The sequence below is a fragment of the Sesamum indicum genome, linkage group LG13, assembly GCF_026168435.1.
Source record: "Sesamum indicum cultivar Baizhima isolate 11 linkage group LG13, ASM2616843v1, whole genome shotgun sequence".
NCBI lineage: Eukaryota > Viridiplantae > Streptophyta > Magnoliopsida > Lamiales > Pedaliaceae > Sesamum > Sesamum indicum.
In genome coordinates this window covers 16024608-16041491 of record NC_142669.1, presented here as the reverse complement: position 1 = coordinate 16041491, position 16884 = coordinate 16024608, and the positions used below count along the sequence as shown (strand labels likewise).

Genomic DNA, 16884 nt, shown 5'->3' with positions numbered 1-16884 from the left:
TATGCCCCTAATTCCAGCCATTTCATCTCTTTTTCAAATCGTTCTACATCCGTTCCTATTTACAAAGGAGAGTGCTATTCACAATGTCCGAACGGTACCTTGAAGCTAACCTTTACTAATCAAGTCATTCTCAAAATTTTAGATACGTAAAGAAATAAATAGAAAACAAAAATTTATGTGGTTCGATTATATACAATCTACGGTCAAAAAACATTATTCTCTCTTAATTTGATATTACAATATTTCCTTAGTTATGTAAATCAATTACACATAAAAATAATAAAAAATAAAACCATAAATATCACAAAAATCACTGAAATTTGATTGTGATTTTATAATCATTTAAAAAAATGAATTCTTGATTCTCAACTGTTACATTCATTGATGACGTGGGTTCATAACGTTTCGAGTTTCAAATATCTCATTTTGTTCCTATTAGTGATCTTTGAGCATTTATGAAGTGCTTTAAAGTTTGCATTTATTACATCTAACATATACTAAAGTAGATGTGAGAGAATCATAGGATTTGACACTTCTCAAACATATTCGAGTTTTGACTGAAGGGACGGCCGCCCTTCATCGTCGTCCATTACAACCTTATCTTCCATCATCTGACGTACGCAAATGCAGCCACTTGTCATTTGCCTTCGCTTTCTTGTAAGACCCCCACACCCCACCAAGAAAGCTCGTTTTTCTGTAATTTTCTATTTTAATATTTTACAAAAATTAAATATTACGTCACCCTTTATAATAAATTGATTTTTTATAAAAAAGTAAATTACAAAAAAAATGTATTACTTCGAAACCAAAATCTTCCACAAAAACAAATAACGTAATAACACAAATATCATCCAGTAAACAAAGTTCATTCCTTACATCATCTGACGTCGAAGATGATCGACGCACCATTGCATTAGATATTATTTTATTTTGATTCCGTACGAACTTTACGATTTTATATTAAAAAAATTTCGTTACACAGATGAAAGTACTTCTAAACTACTTAAATTTCTCATCTGTAATTAATATAAACTATTCATTTATATCGAGACACCAATATATTTTGACAAATGCAATAACTGAGATTTTGAAATATAATAATCTTTTTATTCTTTTCCTCATGAACTTGCTAAAATAATGAAAATATGTAGAGAAAAATCTTCAATCCACCGCCCAATGGTGCAGTGGACTTGTTGAGCAGCTTTACATTATTTTATCATCTTCTACTTCTAGCTACCAGTACAAAATGACATAATGAATCTGTCACATGTGTATCATACCATATCACAGACATATATATATAAATATAATTTCTATAAATTAGAAAAGTAAAAATAATACATTGTAAATTCATTTAAAAAAATTATGTCTGTACGTTGTATTGCGGGTCAAAATTTTTATAATTAATTTATTATCGTCAAAGTTCAAAAACTAATCACATGAAAATCTAATACATCTCAAAACATATTTGGAAAATAAATTTCCTTTTATAGTTCCCAAGATTCTCATTTTATTCTATTCAATTATTCCCAAGGCAGTTCACCTTTTTCTAGTAGTACCAAATGAAATAATAATGAATCTGTCACATGTCAATATCTGTGGGAATCCTAGACCATTTATGGAAAATATAAGTTTTCATGATAATAGTTCCTTTCCAGGGTTTTTTTATTTATTTATTAATATTTATTTACGCTGATTTCTGAGCCACGTATATTATTCCACCACAGAAATGCACATTCTTTCATTTCCTAAAAATATATGTAATTTATTTGATGAAGTTAGAATCAGTAAAATGTCGTGATTGCTCTATTTTTGTATTGATAATATCAATACAAGTTCTAAAATAGTCGTATTTCTTAATTAGGTTAAACCGAGTAAAGGTCTAAAATCCAAGCCGTTAAAGGTGGAGAGCGCGGCATAATCTCAAGCCGCAGAATATTGACCATACATTGAGCATAATCTATAAATAGTATTCAAGAGAATGTATAGTTTGATACTATCCCTGTTTCGACCCATATACTTGTGACCTCACAGTCGTCGTGGATTTGGCCGTTGGGGTGAGTCTTTTAGAATGATTGCGACGCTTCTAACGTATTTTTGATTTCAAGTTTATTCCCCATATAAGATAGCAACAACTCGATAATTTTGACCCTGATTATTGTCACAAAATACACCTATATATACACCCATAAAAATCATAATTGATATAGCCAAAAATATTGAAATATTGTGATTATCTTGCAACACAAACAAAGAGTTAAGAAAAGCTGAGCTCAGTTTTCAGACCAACACTAGAATCTAAGATAATATTATAGAGGAGAATGACTTGAAAAGTTGTGTTTGCTGACTCAAACAAGAAGGCAAGAAGGGCTTATATAATTCTTGGAATATGTGATGCTAGTTGTGTTTGTACTATACTCTCACAAGTTGTAATGTACTATTCCCTATATTGGGGATAACCATGATTTAAAAAATTATAATAAATTAATACTATTTATTATAGTCAATGAAATCAATACAAAAATTTAATTTTTTTAACAAGAATTAATTTAACATTATCATGATTTTAATTATAATTAAAATATTTATCATGATTTCTTATTGAGAAATAATATTTTCGTTCAATAATTTAGGATTTTTTCACTTTTGATCCCATTGATTGTGAAATTACTAAAGTAGTCTTTTGGTTCCATGGCACATTCCCGTTAGATATTTAATGAAAATGATCACGTGGTCGTGAATTAGTACATGAGATAAAAAAGAAAAATATTACTTTTTAAAAGTTATGAAACCAAAAGTGAGAATTCCGTAACTAATGGGACAAAAAATTTAAAGACCCTAATAGACATGTGCTAAGCATGTGTCCATTTCCTTTATAATAAGTAACAGAAATATGTTATGAGATGAAATATATTAAGTTTTTAAAGTCACGGGACGAAAAGTGAAAAGTCCCTAAATAACGGGACGAAAAGTGAAAAGTCCCTAAATAACGGGACGAAAAGTATTATTTTCTTGTTTTACTCATGTTTTAACATCGAAATAATAGTAAATAATTATTGGCGCAATCACAATTAATTAACATTTATTATATTTTTTCTCTTTTAATCATAATAAAATCATGTTAAATAATCATATTTCTTTTGGGCAATACTCTTATAATGTTAACAATTTTGTCTTATTGTTTTCATCGAAAATAATTGTATATCATCTTTTGACCGTAATAATTTTGAATCAAGAAAATAGAAAACAAAAAAAGAAAAAGAAAGAAAGAAAATGCGTAGAAAGAAGAATGAAGGAAATGGCCAATGAAACAAACATTAGAAACCAAAATTTTACTTGTCCTATAATTCACAATCATTCTCTTTGCAGAACAGAGACAGCGACCTGACTTGTTGCATAATTGGTTCGGACAAAAGGAGACGGTTTATTCCTCCAACCACGTGGAGATAGAGCTGACCCCCCACTTGCTCGCCCAGCCTCACCATTCACCAAGTCCCGGGGCAGGGGCACGGGCAGGGGCTGGACCACCTGCATGCATGCGCCACACCAACTAGAGACCAGGACTGCACCAGATGTCCAGCCGCGCCCAGCCCTACCCGTCCTTTTCACCACAAATACACACTTACTTTTCAACCCATTAACTCAACTAAATACAAATGATGTCAATTTGTTTTACTGTAAATTAAGACCACCATCCTTCTAGATTCAACATTATTATAAATACTTTTTTATTAGTTGAGAAATTATTAATATTTTGAATTGTAACAATCGTTTAATAATTTATCTAATTCGTTAATTTTTATTTTTTTATTGTGAATTGATCAAGATATTCTTGTAAAATATTAATTGTAATTTTACTTATTTATTAACTGTTTTTTTAATTTTTTTTATGAATTAAGTGGACAATATTTATTTTTACAATTTTTTAGAATTTTTCATCAACCTCGTCGGATTTTCTTACAATTTTTTTTAAAAAACAATACAACAAAGGTAAAGTTGATAGTTCGAAACATCAATTCAGGGATTACATAATTTCATCAAATATGAGGGGTATTGATATTTTTTTAAATAATGAATAAGAGGAAACTTATAATTATACCAAATATCAAATCTTTCTAATTTACTTGTAGACAGACTAATCAAACATATATATAAAATTTATTATTATATTTGTTATGTGATTGATAATCAAAACGAGCGCTGCAGAAATGTCATCCTCCATTGAAAAGAAAAACAGACAATTTTCGGGTACTGCTGATGATTCTTCTTGTTTTGTTTTTTTTAAGAAATTAATCAAACCTATCTGAATGCTATGAGTAAGAAACTTTGTATTATAAATGATGTTTTCTTTTTTGAACATTAGAATGTCGGATCCCAGTCCGTCCCTACGCGAGGATAAGTTCGAAGAGATTCATGAGTAGTGCTAAAGAACTTTGTCTTTGGTTTTATTTTTTATTTTTTGGAGGAAAATGACAGTTGTATTATTTTGTAGGAAATATTAATTAATAATTTATGGGTTGTTAAAATTTATCATATTTGAAAAACAATGTATAATTTCTTTTAAATAAAGTGAAAATACGGACTCCGTTCCTTGAGATATTAATGAATATTTAATAATATCAAATGAAATAATTAAGAAATATATATAAAGTAATTTAAATTAATAACTATACCATACATCGGCACTGTAAATGCTGTAATGATTGAAAAATAATATTTTTCATTTCATAATTTAGAATTTTTAAGTTTTTGATTCCATCGATTACAATATTATTACTTTTGATCCCGTAATTTTTCAAAAATAGTAATTTTGATCCCGTAGTACCTTTTGATTACATATTCAACAAAAAAGACCACGTGCCATTAAATGTTGAGTTTAAAAACTTAATCAATAAAAGAAAAAAATATAAAAATCCCGAGATGAAAAATATTGTTTCCCCCACCTAATGCTGTATGAAACACAACATTATTTGACCATGTTAATGTAACATTGCTGTCTCAACCAAAAACAAAAAGAAAAAGTAGTAGTTTCTATCAATGTAGAGAATATGTAAATAACATTCTTCTTCTTCTTTTTCTTGTTTTTTCTCTTTGATAAGATTTAGTTCGTTAGATGATTCAATATGCTTAAATATATATATTAATATTTTTGAAATAATAAATATGTTAAGAAATAAATAAAATAAGAAAATTATTATAATAACTAAATTTTATATATATGTCTATATTCGTAAAATTCGAATCCACATTTTTTTTATCTAATAAAAATTCTCTGAAAGTGAAACCCAAGTAGTGGAGGGCAGTGGTGGGGGTCGGAGACAGTCTTGCGTATATTAAATTGATTTAAAAATGATTTTTATACATAGAAAGCATAAATTTTTCTGATAGGTAAAATTAGCACGTGACAAAAATTGAGCATAGGATTTTAATTATTATATTAAATAAAATAAAGTTTGACAAGAAATAGGGTATGGGGACACCATTTGTCCGTTGGAATTGAGTGGATGCCCTTTTTTCGATGTGACAATATCCTTTGGTAGCATCAAATAATTCACAATAATCTATCTTTTTTTAGAAAGGGAAATATCAGAGAGGAAAATGTAACCAGAAAATAAAATTGACAAGAGAGATGTGGAGAAAAAATTACGAGGGGTTCATAATAATTCTGTTATGGCTCTAGGCATGTTGCTTACACTATAAAAAATAAATTGATTATTTTCTATGATATAAATTATTTTAATTTAAAAATTGTATAAATTAATACTATTTATTATGATCAAAGAAAATTGATGTGAAAACTTAAATTTTGATCACGATTATTTTATATTTGTCAATTTTATCTATAATCTTTTAGCTTTTGCAAATATATTAGCTTCGTTTATAAAAATAACGGCTAATAATTGTTGTCCAACCATAGTAATTAGTATCTACCAAAATTTCTTATCTTTAGCCGTGGTAATAAACTACAGTGGAAAGCCATGTTTCTAGGGTAAAAATGCAAATTTGGGTTGCAATTTGATATTTTTTTTAATTAATCATTTATGATTGTATTATAGACTTTAATCATCACGAATCCATATATGTCAATTATTAGTATCATATATGTAATTATATATATTAATTAATAATTATTATTGCAGTAGACCAGCAATTACAAATAAAATAGACTAATACCTACATATTGATGAGACTCGATCATGGGACATCAAGTTCGCTGACTAAGCTAAGGCCTCATTGACTGCATTAATTTGATAGTCTTATTGATCAAATTTATAAGTTAAACTTGACGTTTGCTTCTATCTAACAAATAGATCCCTTATAGTTTTGGAAATAAAATTTTGTATCCTTGACGTTTGTTTTCGTCTATTAAGTAGATCCCTCCATTAGTCAAAATTAGTTAAATTTGCTGATATTAGAATTTTTATTTTTGAATAAATTCATATTTAGTCCAGATTGGCTTACTTGCAGGTCAAACAATTTTTCTCCTAACCAAATTATCTTTATAAGAGTGAAATTTACCTCCTGATATGCACTAGCCTGTGAAGATGTATAAGGATAATTTAGTCATAAAAAAATTATTTTACCTATAATATGTCAGAATTCAGTTAATTATGGGTAAATATAAATTTTCACTTTTTTTGTTGTTAATATTAACAAATTCGATAAATTTTGATTAATAAATAAATAAATATACTTATCAGACAAAAACTCATTTAAGAAATACTAAATGTAATTTTTCAAACCTCAAAATATTTATATTTAATTACCTCATATAATTAAAACTTCTCAAGTGACAAAAAGTAACAAATAATAAATATGAATCATGGATACTTACAATGGCATAGACAAAAAAATTGAAATCCATGAACATGAGTCCATATATAAAAATTGGGTAAATGACATCAATACCTCCTAAAATTAGTTCTAATTATTTAAATATTTTAATTTTTTATAAAATTACAAATACATGAATCGAGACTATAATTTTGATATATATTGACACTTGGTTTTCAAAGACAAAATCTTACATAAATCGCCTAAAATAAATTACATCAGCAGCTATTCACATGATTTTGTAATTTTGTAAAGAACAGTGAACATTAGTATCATTAGATCTACGTAATTTGCCCTTTTTATATGCAAGCTCTCTATGGAGCAACTTGGAGAGCAGAACGTAGGGCTCCCACTACCTCTTCCACTACAAGTTTGAATTCTTTCTCCATCTGAGAACAAATTAAAATGAAGGGCTTAGTCAAATTCTAAAATAAAATAAAATCCACATAAAAACAAGAATTTCATCGTCCAATCTTCCACTAAAAATTCATCTTACGTCACAAGTTGCATTTCATATAAACACACCACGTATACAAAATTCACATCAGGATTATATTAGTTTGTGGCTATAATTTATGGAGGCAATGGGTATATCTCAAACACAGTACACTAAAAAAAATAAATTATTTTCTATGTTTATAAATTATTATGGTTTGGAAGTTATGACAAATCAATACTATCGATTTATTAATGACCAAAATATTTGTCGTAATTATTAGTTGTTGCAAATATTTTGAGCTTGTTTGCAGAAACAATGTCGGACAGAATATTCGTCATTTCATAGTTTTAACAGTAGTAAATTGTGCTTAACAAAAAGCATATTTCTTTGGGTGAGTTGGCGTAAATTTGAATTGCAACATAAAATTGGAAGTTGGAATTTGGAAAGATTAAAACAAAGAAACAGATGAATTAACCTCAGCGAGAATGGTAGCGTCAAGAATGAAACTCCCGAACTGCGCAACGCTGGCGCTGACAACATCCAGATTTAGTTTATCCAGCTCCAGAAGTATTTTCACCAACAGTCCCTTACGTTTCTCGCACTGGATTTTGAGAAGAATATTTTGGTTACAGACTTTGGCTTCAATTTCCGGCAGGCGCCGCTCCTCCGCCGATGATTCTTCTTCCTCGGCATCGATTTGCCATCTCTCGACGGGCACCAAGGGTTCCGTGGTCTGCCGTGCTGCTTGTTCCTCCAGCGTTTTCACTCTTGCTTCCAGTTCATTCATGTCCCTGATGAAATCCCCCACGCCAGAATCATCAGTATCTCTATCCATCTGTGAAACAGCTAACCTAATTATTACGAAAACCTAAAATTAAGGAGAAAAGAAGCAAGAAAAGCTTGCCTTTGCCCTGTGAAGTTGGGGGGAGTGATGAAAACAAGGTTTCTTGAATATAAAGCTATAAATGTGGGGATCGAGGCAGGCCGATTGCCGTGTGTTTGAGGGAACATTTAAAACCACTGGAATTGATGTTTTGATGATGTTAATGAATATAGTTTCTCTAACATAATGGTTTTTGAACACTACTTGGGGTCCCATGATGAGCAGATTTGACTGTTGAAGTTTGTTTTAACTTTTAAGCAATTAATTAATGGTCCTGATCCAAAGACAAAATTTTGTTTGTGATTCACAGGCAGCTTGTGCTCGTAATCGGGAATTTTTTCCTTGTGGAGCAACAGCGGTGGAAGGGACATTCTAGCCCCAACTGATATATATCTGTCGAGAGAAAGACATATATATATAGAAGGAATCAAATATATTATCTGATGTTTGTAGTATGCTGTGTTAGTTGTATTAAGGGCTTCAAATGATTAATTCTCAGGTTCTACACCAGACCACCCGTGTCGGTTTTGAATACATGATCTGCAGTGCGTCATGTTTAATAAGATATTCAGATATATAATTTTTGAATTAAATGTGATAAATTATTATTAATTGAATATATTAATTACAATCATAAATATTAAATATTTATATTTAGCAAAAATTTTATAACTATTACAATTATGTACTAATTATAATATTAGATAACTATATTTAATTAACACATATTATTAAAGTACAATAATACTTACGAATAAAGTAGAATGACATATCACACGGTGGGATTCAAACATATATGACTTTAAAATTATGGGACTTCAATTTAGCCAATTGAGTTCGACCTCATCGACATATACAGATACATAATTGTTCACCCATAGAAGGCTAAACTCTAATTAAACCATGCATTAAGATAAAACTACTAAGAACCCACTACACAACACTACATGACCACTAGACTGCTCTAAAGATACCTGAATGACTATCATACTACTCTCATAATAACAAATCTAACTTCATCCTACTCCGTGCATCTGTGGACTGCTGCAGGAAGAAATAAGACTCTAACTACACAGTGGGGATCCGTCACTACGCCCTTCCATACATTTCTTATTGTGGTTTTGCCAATGCGCCCAATATGTCGTTATGAAACGTGCATTTTTAGGTCAGTAATTAATGAAAAATGTATGGAAATGAACGTGTGATCGGTGATGGCTATATTAATTATGAGACAAAAAATGAATCTGAAGACTAAAATTGAGAAAATTTTCAACTTATGGAATGTAATGTGAAAAAATCGTAACAAATGAAACTAAATTGAAAAATACCCTAACATATGGGGCAAATATTGTATGAAATTGGCCTTACGACAAATCTTACAATGGATTCTAATAGATATCTTTCTTGCCAAATTCCTGCCAATTTTTGTGATGGAATTTGTAAGGACTATCATATCTCAAATTTCATCATAGTATTCATTGGGATGGATTTTACGATATGACTTCTGGACACTTGAGCGCATCTGCCGTCGCAAATTCATTGAATATTCCATGGCAATGCATCTCAAATTCCATGACATGTAACTGTTTTTTCAAAAAAAAGTGAGGATAACAAAAATCCGATCTCATCACAGTATCAGATTCACAAGAATCTTGATGGCATTATGGTGAGTTCACAAATCTCATGTCTCAGCAAAAGTATGCTTGTTACGTTGTATTCCACTTGTACATACACTTCAAATTCAGATATTTATAAATAATCCACATCAAATGTTGTACTAAAGAAATTACATATGTTATACACTTAATTAATTATAATGAAATAGAATATTCAGATTCAATTGTAACATTGTGATGATCATCGTCGGAGAGCCGCACGAAGTCTTTTCACGACTTCTTTCGCCGTCAAGTTGAATTCTCTCTCCATCTACACACAAAATACAAAAACGGCCGGGTTAGGTTACTCCAATTGAAAAATCTTAACATACTCGATTATGAGGATCGAGATTGTTATTACATCTGCAATGATGGTAATATCAAGGGCTAAACTCCCAAACGTTGCGACATTGGTGTGGAGAATAGCGAGGTTGAGTTTCTCCACTTTGCTGAGTAAATCCACCAAAACTCCCTTGTGCTTCTCACATTGGACTCTGAGAAGGATGTGGTTGTTGCAGACTCTGGCTTCGATTTCCGGCAGCGGATGCTCGTCGTAGCTACCGCTTTCTCCATCAGTACAGCTCTCATCCTCTGCCGTGACTTGTGATCTCTTGACGAGCACCGCTGATTCCATGGTCTGCATCCTCGCTTGTTCTTCCAACGTCTTCACTCTTTCTTGAAGGTGTTTCAAGTATGTGATGGCATCTCCCAATACGGAAGTTTTGTCCATCTGTGAAGTAATAGATTAACGAGAAGAAAATTTACAATGTACTACAATTTTATTAATTATACATTAATATTGTTGTAAATAATTACTATCAAATATGATTAAACAAAAAACAATGGAAAAATCTTACATTATTTATGGTAAAAAATATTTTTACCATGACTATAAACCACAATAATATTCTTGTCATGACTTTTAGCTGTGATACTATACTCGTAAAAAACCAATGCCAACAATCCTTGGTTGACTGTCAATAACTATTTACTATAAGTATTTATTTTTTAAATTTCTTTTTGTGTATTAACCGTTCGTAGCACTCAAATAATATTAAAATAAAGGGAAAATTGCAAAATTAGTCATGTAACTAAAGGGGGGTGGCTTATTAGTTCTGTAACTCTACGATTAGCATTTTAGTCCTTTAAGTTCCAAAAAGGTCGTGATTTTAGTCCTCCGAACAGATTTGGTCGATTTTTGGACAATTTTACCCGTTCCTAGCTTTAAAATAAGCATTTTAGTCCATTTTCAATTATTTAGCATTCTGATGCATTTACTTGCATGCCCCGACTAAAACAATATCAGAGCCTAGGTTTATCGAAAAAAATATTTGTTTATATTGTATTTAGATATTTTTCCACCTACAGAGGAAACTCTTTAAGATAATAGAACCAAACGAAAGTTCGAGTTACAACAAGGAATACTTTCAGATTCTGAAAGATCAAAGATGGAATTTCTTTATGGAAATTCTATAAAAGGGAGAAGATTATCTCCAATCACCAAATGAAGGATCGGGTGACAATTAGGAGTATTTCAAATTTTTAAAAAATAGAGTAAGAATATCATCCTAGGAATTCTAAAGAAGGGCATAAAGCAGGATCTTGGACCTCTTATTGAGGATGAACAAGAAGAATGGTGGAGAATTCACCAGATCCAGAAGGTGCTACCAGGAAATACGGTGAAAACCATAAACTCGATCGAAGCCCATGGTAGATTACCAACAAGGAGAAACGGAATGGGTAATTTCTTTCATTAATACAGTTCTATAAATTATAATTAAAGGAGCTGACTGGAAGGAACTCGACTTGGATACCTCGAAGATCTAGCAAGATTTGGGAGAAATTCAAAAGACAGTTCAAGATTATAGACATAGGTTAATTCATATACCTATGAAAATAGAAATCTTGAACCAAAATGTGGACGAGATCCTTAAGATCTTTCCTGATCTACACAAAGATCTACATATCTGAAGTTAGAAATAGAATATCTAAAGAGAAACTAAAGGGAGAGCCTTGAGACATCTAAATCCAGACAAGAGCGAATAAGAGACATTTTTGAACAGTACCTCTTCTGCATCAGAAGGGGAAAGCTTTGAAGATTCCAAAGCCAAAGACCATGAAGATTTGATCATTGCATCCATCAAATCTATAAAGTAATGGAGGTAACTAGAGCAGATCTATCATATTTACAAGAATTGGCGAAATCCTTTGCCCAACTCAAGATTGTAGACTTAGTCAATATCCAAACCAATGAAATCACTCCAACATTATCATTGCCTGAGGGAAGTACATGTTTCAATGATTCTCCACAGGATTATCCAATGAGAGAGAGTGCGGATTTCCACAATAACGCCACTCTCGTGTTCATAGGGACCAGGCTAAAAGAAAAGTTTGAAAGAAATTCAAGAAGAGTGCCTAAAAATACACCTTGGGCGTGAACCATGATCCAACCCTTGCATCCATACGACACTTTACTTAACCTGAATGTTATCAATTTTTGAAATATCGAGAAATTGATAGATGAATTGGTTGTAGCCATAAAGATAGCAGCAACTACTTTAGAACTCGACAAAAAAAACTTTATAAAACTAGTGGGGTTAAGTTTGAAAGGTTCTTTGAAGATCGGATGAAATAATACCCCAGAAGATATCAAAACCAGTATCCTTGCTGGAGATTCAAAAGACGTGATAGCGGATTGGCTAAGAAGGCTTATCAAGATACACTTCATTGAAGATGGTTACTTCGAAGGAAGTAGAGTAGAAAAGGCTAGAGAGTATGCACAAGCTCTCTTTAGGCTTGAATTAAGGAGTATTTGCGCAATAGATGAATATATCCATTGATTTTGCAAGTACTTTTTTCAGAGTGGAGTAGCAACAGAAGTAGCACCTCCAATGTCTTTGCAAAGACATGCAGTCCATGTAGGAAAATGTTGATCAGTCATAAAAAGTACCTGAAGGACAATTAGATTCAATTACAAGAAGGATGTCCTTTCTTAAGACAAATTGAAGAATTGGTGTTATCAAGCATCTATCCAGAAAAATATGAAGAGGTTGAGAGGTAAGATCAAAAGAAACCCTCTCTGTTGTGATAACAATGATATTCCAACTATTATAGGAGAATCGAGCGAACCAAGGAAGAGGAGGAAGCAAAATAGTGTTTCATACACTAGGAGTTGTAGAAGAACTTTTTTTTTTTTTTTTCCGACAAAAATCAGGATATTCCAAGTCAAAAGCCAGATCAAAGAAATCTGGACAAAAAATGGGACCAACAAAGATTTGATCTCAAGGATCTACATGAATATAGGCAATATCCACAGGAAGAACACCTACAAGAAAACTTTTAGATGGGTCCATACCCGAGCCAATGAAAGTTTTAAAGTCTGCAATTGCTGGACTTCCGAAGCAAGAGGTCATATCTCTCTAGACTGCCCTCAGAAACATGGTGAATTACGAAAATTTGAAGTCATGGAGGACATCTTGGATGCAGTCTACTATGGCGATTTGGTACTCATTTATCAATTCAAGATCTTTCCTCAGATGAAAGCATCTATAAGAATAAGGTAGAGACTGATTCTGATGGATCTTCAACCAAGTCAAAATAACTACAGCTAGAAGATAGGCTTCAGACCTTTGAAAGCCTGTCTGGATTCTTTTCCAAAATGGTGGTGTCAAACAAAATCATGAATAAAATCATGTGTCAAGATTCCAACCTCAGCCCATACAATGGATTTAGGATTTGAGGAATCAAAAAAATCATCAACCAAAAGGGCTAAAATCAAAGGAGACATCACCTATTTACAAAGTAAGTTTAGGTCAGTTTGCTATTCCGATGGAGCTAACAGGTAATGTGATGAAAATTCAACTTATTCCTAAATAAGAGATTCTTGAAAAATTAAATAAGCTTAAATAAGAAGAAGTTGTTACAATGAAATGGATCCACATAGGAAGTATTGAAGTAGTAATAAAAACAACTTTTAAGGAAGGAATTGATTAAAATAATGGATTTCTAAAAATCAATAACTTGAGAGATGGTTGCCTTGGAACAAAAATCTAGGTCACACAAAAGAAACCCGAATCAAACCAAGATAACAGTAAAAGAAAGGATTTTTAAAAAATAAAATAAAAATTGGAGAATGTAAAAAATCAAGAATAAGGATGTCGGAAAAAAATAACAAAGACCAACAGTTAGCAAAGTAGGAAAGCTAGCTAGCAATCACATGGCCAACAAGCCATTATGACTAACAGTTGGAAAAGGACGCGGTGATGACGAACGTAGTGACGTCACCCGAAAGAGATAAGATGATGACAAATGCAGTGACGCCATAAAAAAATAAGTTTGAGTCCGAGTTTGAAGTCCGCGGAAGCCTAAAAAAGTAGTTGTTACTATTAAATGGATTCACATAGAAGCTTTTGAAGTAGTAATAAAAGCAACTTTTAAAGAAGGAATTGATTCAGAAATGCATTTATCTATAACGGGTAGAAGAATCAATAACCTAAGAGATGGTTGTCTTGGGACAATGATAGGTAATTTGTATACAAGAAAGTTAATATTTGATATTCATCCTAGTATTGCATACAACCTACCAGAGCAAGATTTCAGCAGAGTCTTGACCCTTCATTAGGACTTTAAAAGAAAAGATCTAATGAAAGAAGGTAATGGACCATATTTTATAACTTATAGAATAGTTTATGCCTTTTCCGATACACATAATTCAGATTTGTTTCTTATGAAAGAGTTTATTGATATTTCTAGAATTTTCAAGGAATCTGCCAAGGTTATGACACCAGACCTGATTAGGATACCTAGAATAGATGGTGTTGATATTATTATAAGATCACCTAATTTTAGATCGAACAGTTAGCTTTAGAACTAAGTTTGGTAGCAGAACGTCCTTTTCGGTAGATAGGATCATAGGTCACAAAGGGAAGGAAAAGAGTTATTAAAAGCTTTAACTCCTCAAGAGATTAGGGTGGATGACGTAAAACTTAGATGCCTTGAAGGATGGAAAGAAATATAAGTTATATTTAATATCACTAAGAACGAAAACCTTTTGCCTTGTGATGACTTATATCATTTGCAGCAACATGTTGTTGGTAGATATGAAAGCATATTAGAAATAGCAACCATGAAACTCTAATTGCAGGTGTTGCAGGACGAGAAAATGGAAGTATGACTTTAGGGTCAAGTTTCCTCAAAGATCATAAATCATGAGGAAAAAAAAGGTAACGGAATAGAATTTAGTCTTGATGGTGTTACCATAAGGATTGAATGATAAGTTCCTTTTTTATATGCATATTTGTTGGTATGGTGTATGATCAATATAAAAATAAAGTATTTTGCAGCTTATATTGATTCAAGATCGGGGATTTGCACGGCAAAACCTAGAGTTTTCCCTAAAAGAAGCAAGGGAAACCTTACCCGTTATTACAGGAAGTGATTTTTAAAAAAAGATCCTAATACTCAATAAGGGAATACGAGAACCCAAGATCATGATCGGAGGACCATTTGGATCACCCAAAATCTTTTGGTGCTTGCAAAATATGGTAAATTACAATTACTTCCTCCAAGTTTAGCATATTTATAAATACATCTTTCTTTTTTTACAAAATTATAAACAGTTATTTAACTTTTACATTTGTCATTGATAATATGATGATGTCTAATACAAATATTTTTCCAAGCCCACTGGCGAAGCAAGCTCAAAATCCAAAGTTGATGAATGAGGAAGCACCCATTCACACAGTCTAGTAGGCCAAGATATTGGCCCGACATAATTGCTACCAGTAGCGGGGGCTGCAGCCCAGTTCTATTGCCCTGCTGAAGAAGCAGCATTCTTAAATAGGGCTCAATCAACAAGCCCAAATACCAAACAACAAGACCGCCACATTAGTTGTATTCTACACATCATGAGCCATATTACTTTAAAAGGACGCTAGGGAGACCTTATACCTACGTGGATCCGAATGTTGGAAGAACAAGCTACTTCTCCTATACTCATGATTGACCTAGTAGGACTACTTTGAACTAGCCTATCTATTATGAGACATCTCCAAGTAATGGATAGACACCATCCCTACAAAGTTGAATTCTTAGGATATCTCAATTGAACCTAACAAATTCGAAAATCTATCCCAAACTCCTCTATAAATAAAGATCTAAGGTAAATTACAGGGTATGTTAAACTCGTTCCACTTCTCGAACAACAAAGCTGCATGGATCCCTACTATTTTTTTGCACTCTTAACTTATATTTCAACTACCATTTTCTCGCGTTTTTCTTGTTTTATTTAATTAAAATTTGTACTGACTTAAGTATTGGAGTGCTAATCATTGTTTTGCAAGATAATCCTCCAATTATCTTAGAATTTTCAAGAAAGTCCTTCAACCTTTGTGGTGTTGCTGGACCTTCATACGCATCAGAGCCCATTCTATTAGCCTTTGTTAGGTTTTCATCCAATTTATGTGGTGAACTACCCAAATTGCTCTTTTAAATTATAAATTATAATTTTATATATTTTGGTAGAATTTTTTAGAACATTTTTATGAATTAATATGCTCTATGATTATTTACTTTACCTACTCTTACTCTTTTTTACATTTCATCAAACGTTTTTTTTTAAGAGAAAATAGCATGGATAAAATAATACTTTCTACTTCATCATATAGGGTGTACATATTATTTTTTATGTGATGTGAGTATTTGTAATTTTTCAAGCAATAAAAAAGAGTAGTCATAACGATATCAAAACCTCCATGATGTAAGTCTAATTTACCCCACAAAATATGTAGTCATGTAGAAATTAACATGTAGAATATTGCTTTTAATCTGAAAGAACACCAAGCTGAAGGTGTTAACGCACCTCCTTGAATTACCAAACTGTGCTGTGATCTACAATAGGATACCATCAAGAAGGAGAGAGAGATCCAATTTTTCCAGCATGCAAGAACTCAGAGGCATTTCTTATATTCTGCCTTCTTCTGCTGTGTTTTCTTTGATTCACAGTAGAAACTATTATGCAAAATTTTAAAACAGTTATCCAGAATAATACTGCTATTACTTACTCAAAGCAACTC

General features: G+C 31.8%; 2 protein-coding genes across 3 annotated transcripts; both read right to left on the bottom strand.

Moving 5' to 3' along the window:
* Nucleotides 1-6974: 6974 nt before the first annotated feature.
* Nucleotides 6975-8550, bottom strand: LOC105158560 (transcription factor bHLH25). 2 transcript variants are annotated; one of them, XM_088877006.1, is made up of 3 exons: nt 8178-8550; nt 7749-8108; nt 6975-7223 (listed from the first exon to the last, which is right to left on the bottom strand). In XM_088877006.1, exons 1-3 carry the CDS (start codon nt 8370-8372, stop codon nt 7149-7151), a joined length of 630 nt encoding a protein of 209 aa, XP_088733132.1. In that variant the 5' UTR covers nt 8373-8550; the 3' UTR covers nt 6975-7148. The 2 variants fall into 2 exon arrangements, with proteins under 2 accessions (XP_088733132.1, XP_088733134.1); XM_088877008.1 differs by having other exon boundaries at nt 7749-8064; nt 8178-8549.
* A 1372-nt stretch (nt 8551-9922) lies between these two features.
* On the bottom strand, nt 9923-16802 carry LOC105158707 (transcription factor bHLH25-like). The gene is made up of 3 exons (XM_088877232.1): nt 16671-16802; nt 10173-10541; nt 9923-10082 (listed from the first exon to the last, which is right to left on the bottom strand). The coding sequence occupies exons 2-3, from the start codon at nt 10539-10541 to the stop codon at nt 10014-10016; spliced, it is 438 nt and encodes a 145-aa protein (XP_088733358.1). The 5' UTR covers nt 16671-16802; the 3' UTR covers nt 9923-10013.
* Nucleotides 16803-16884: the final 82 nt, after the last annotated feature.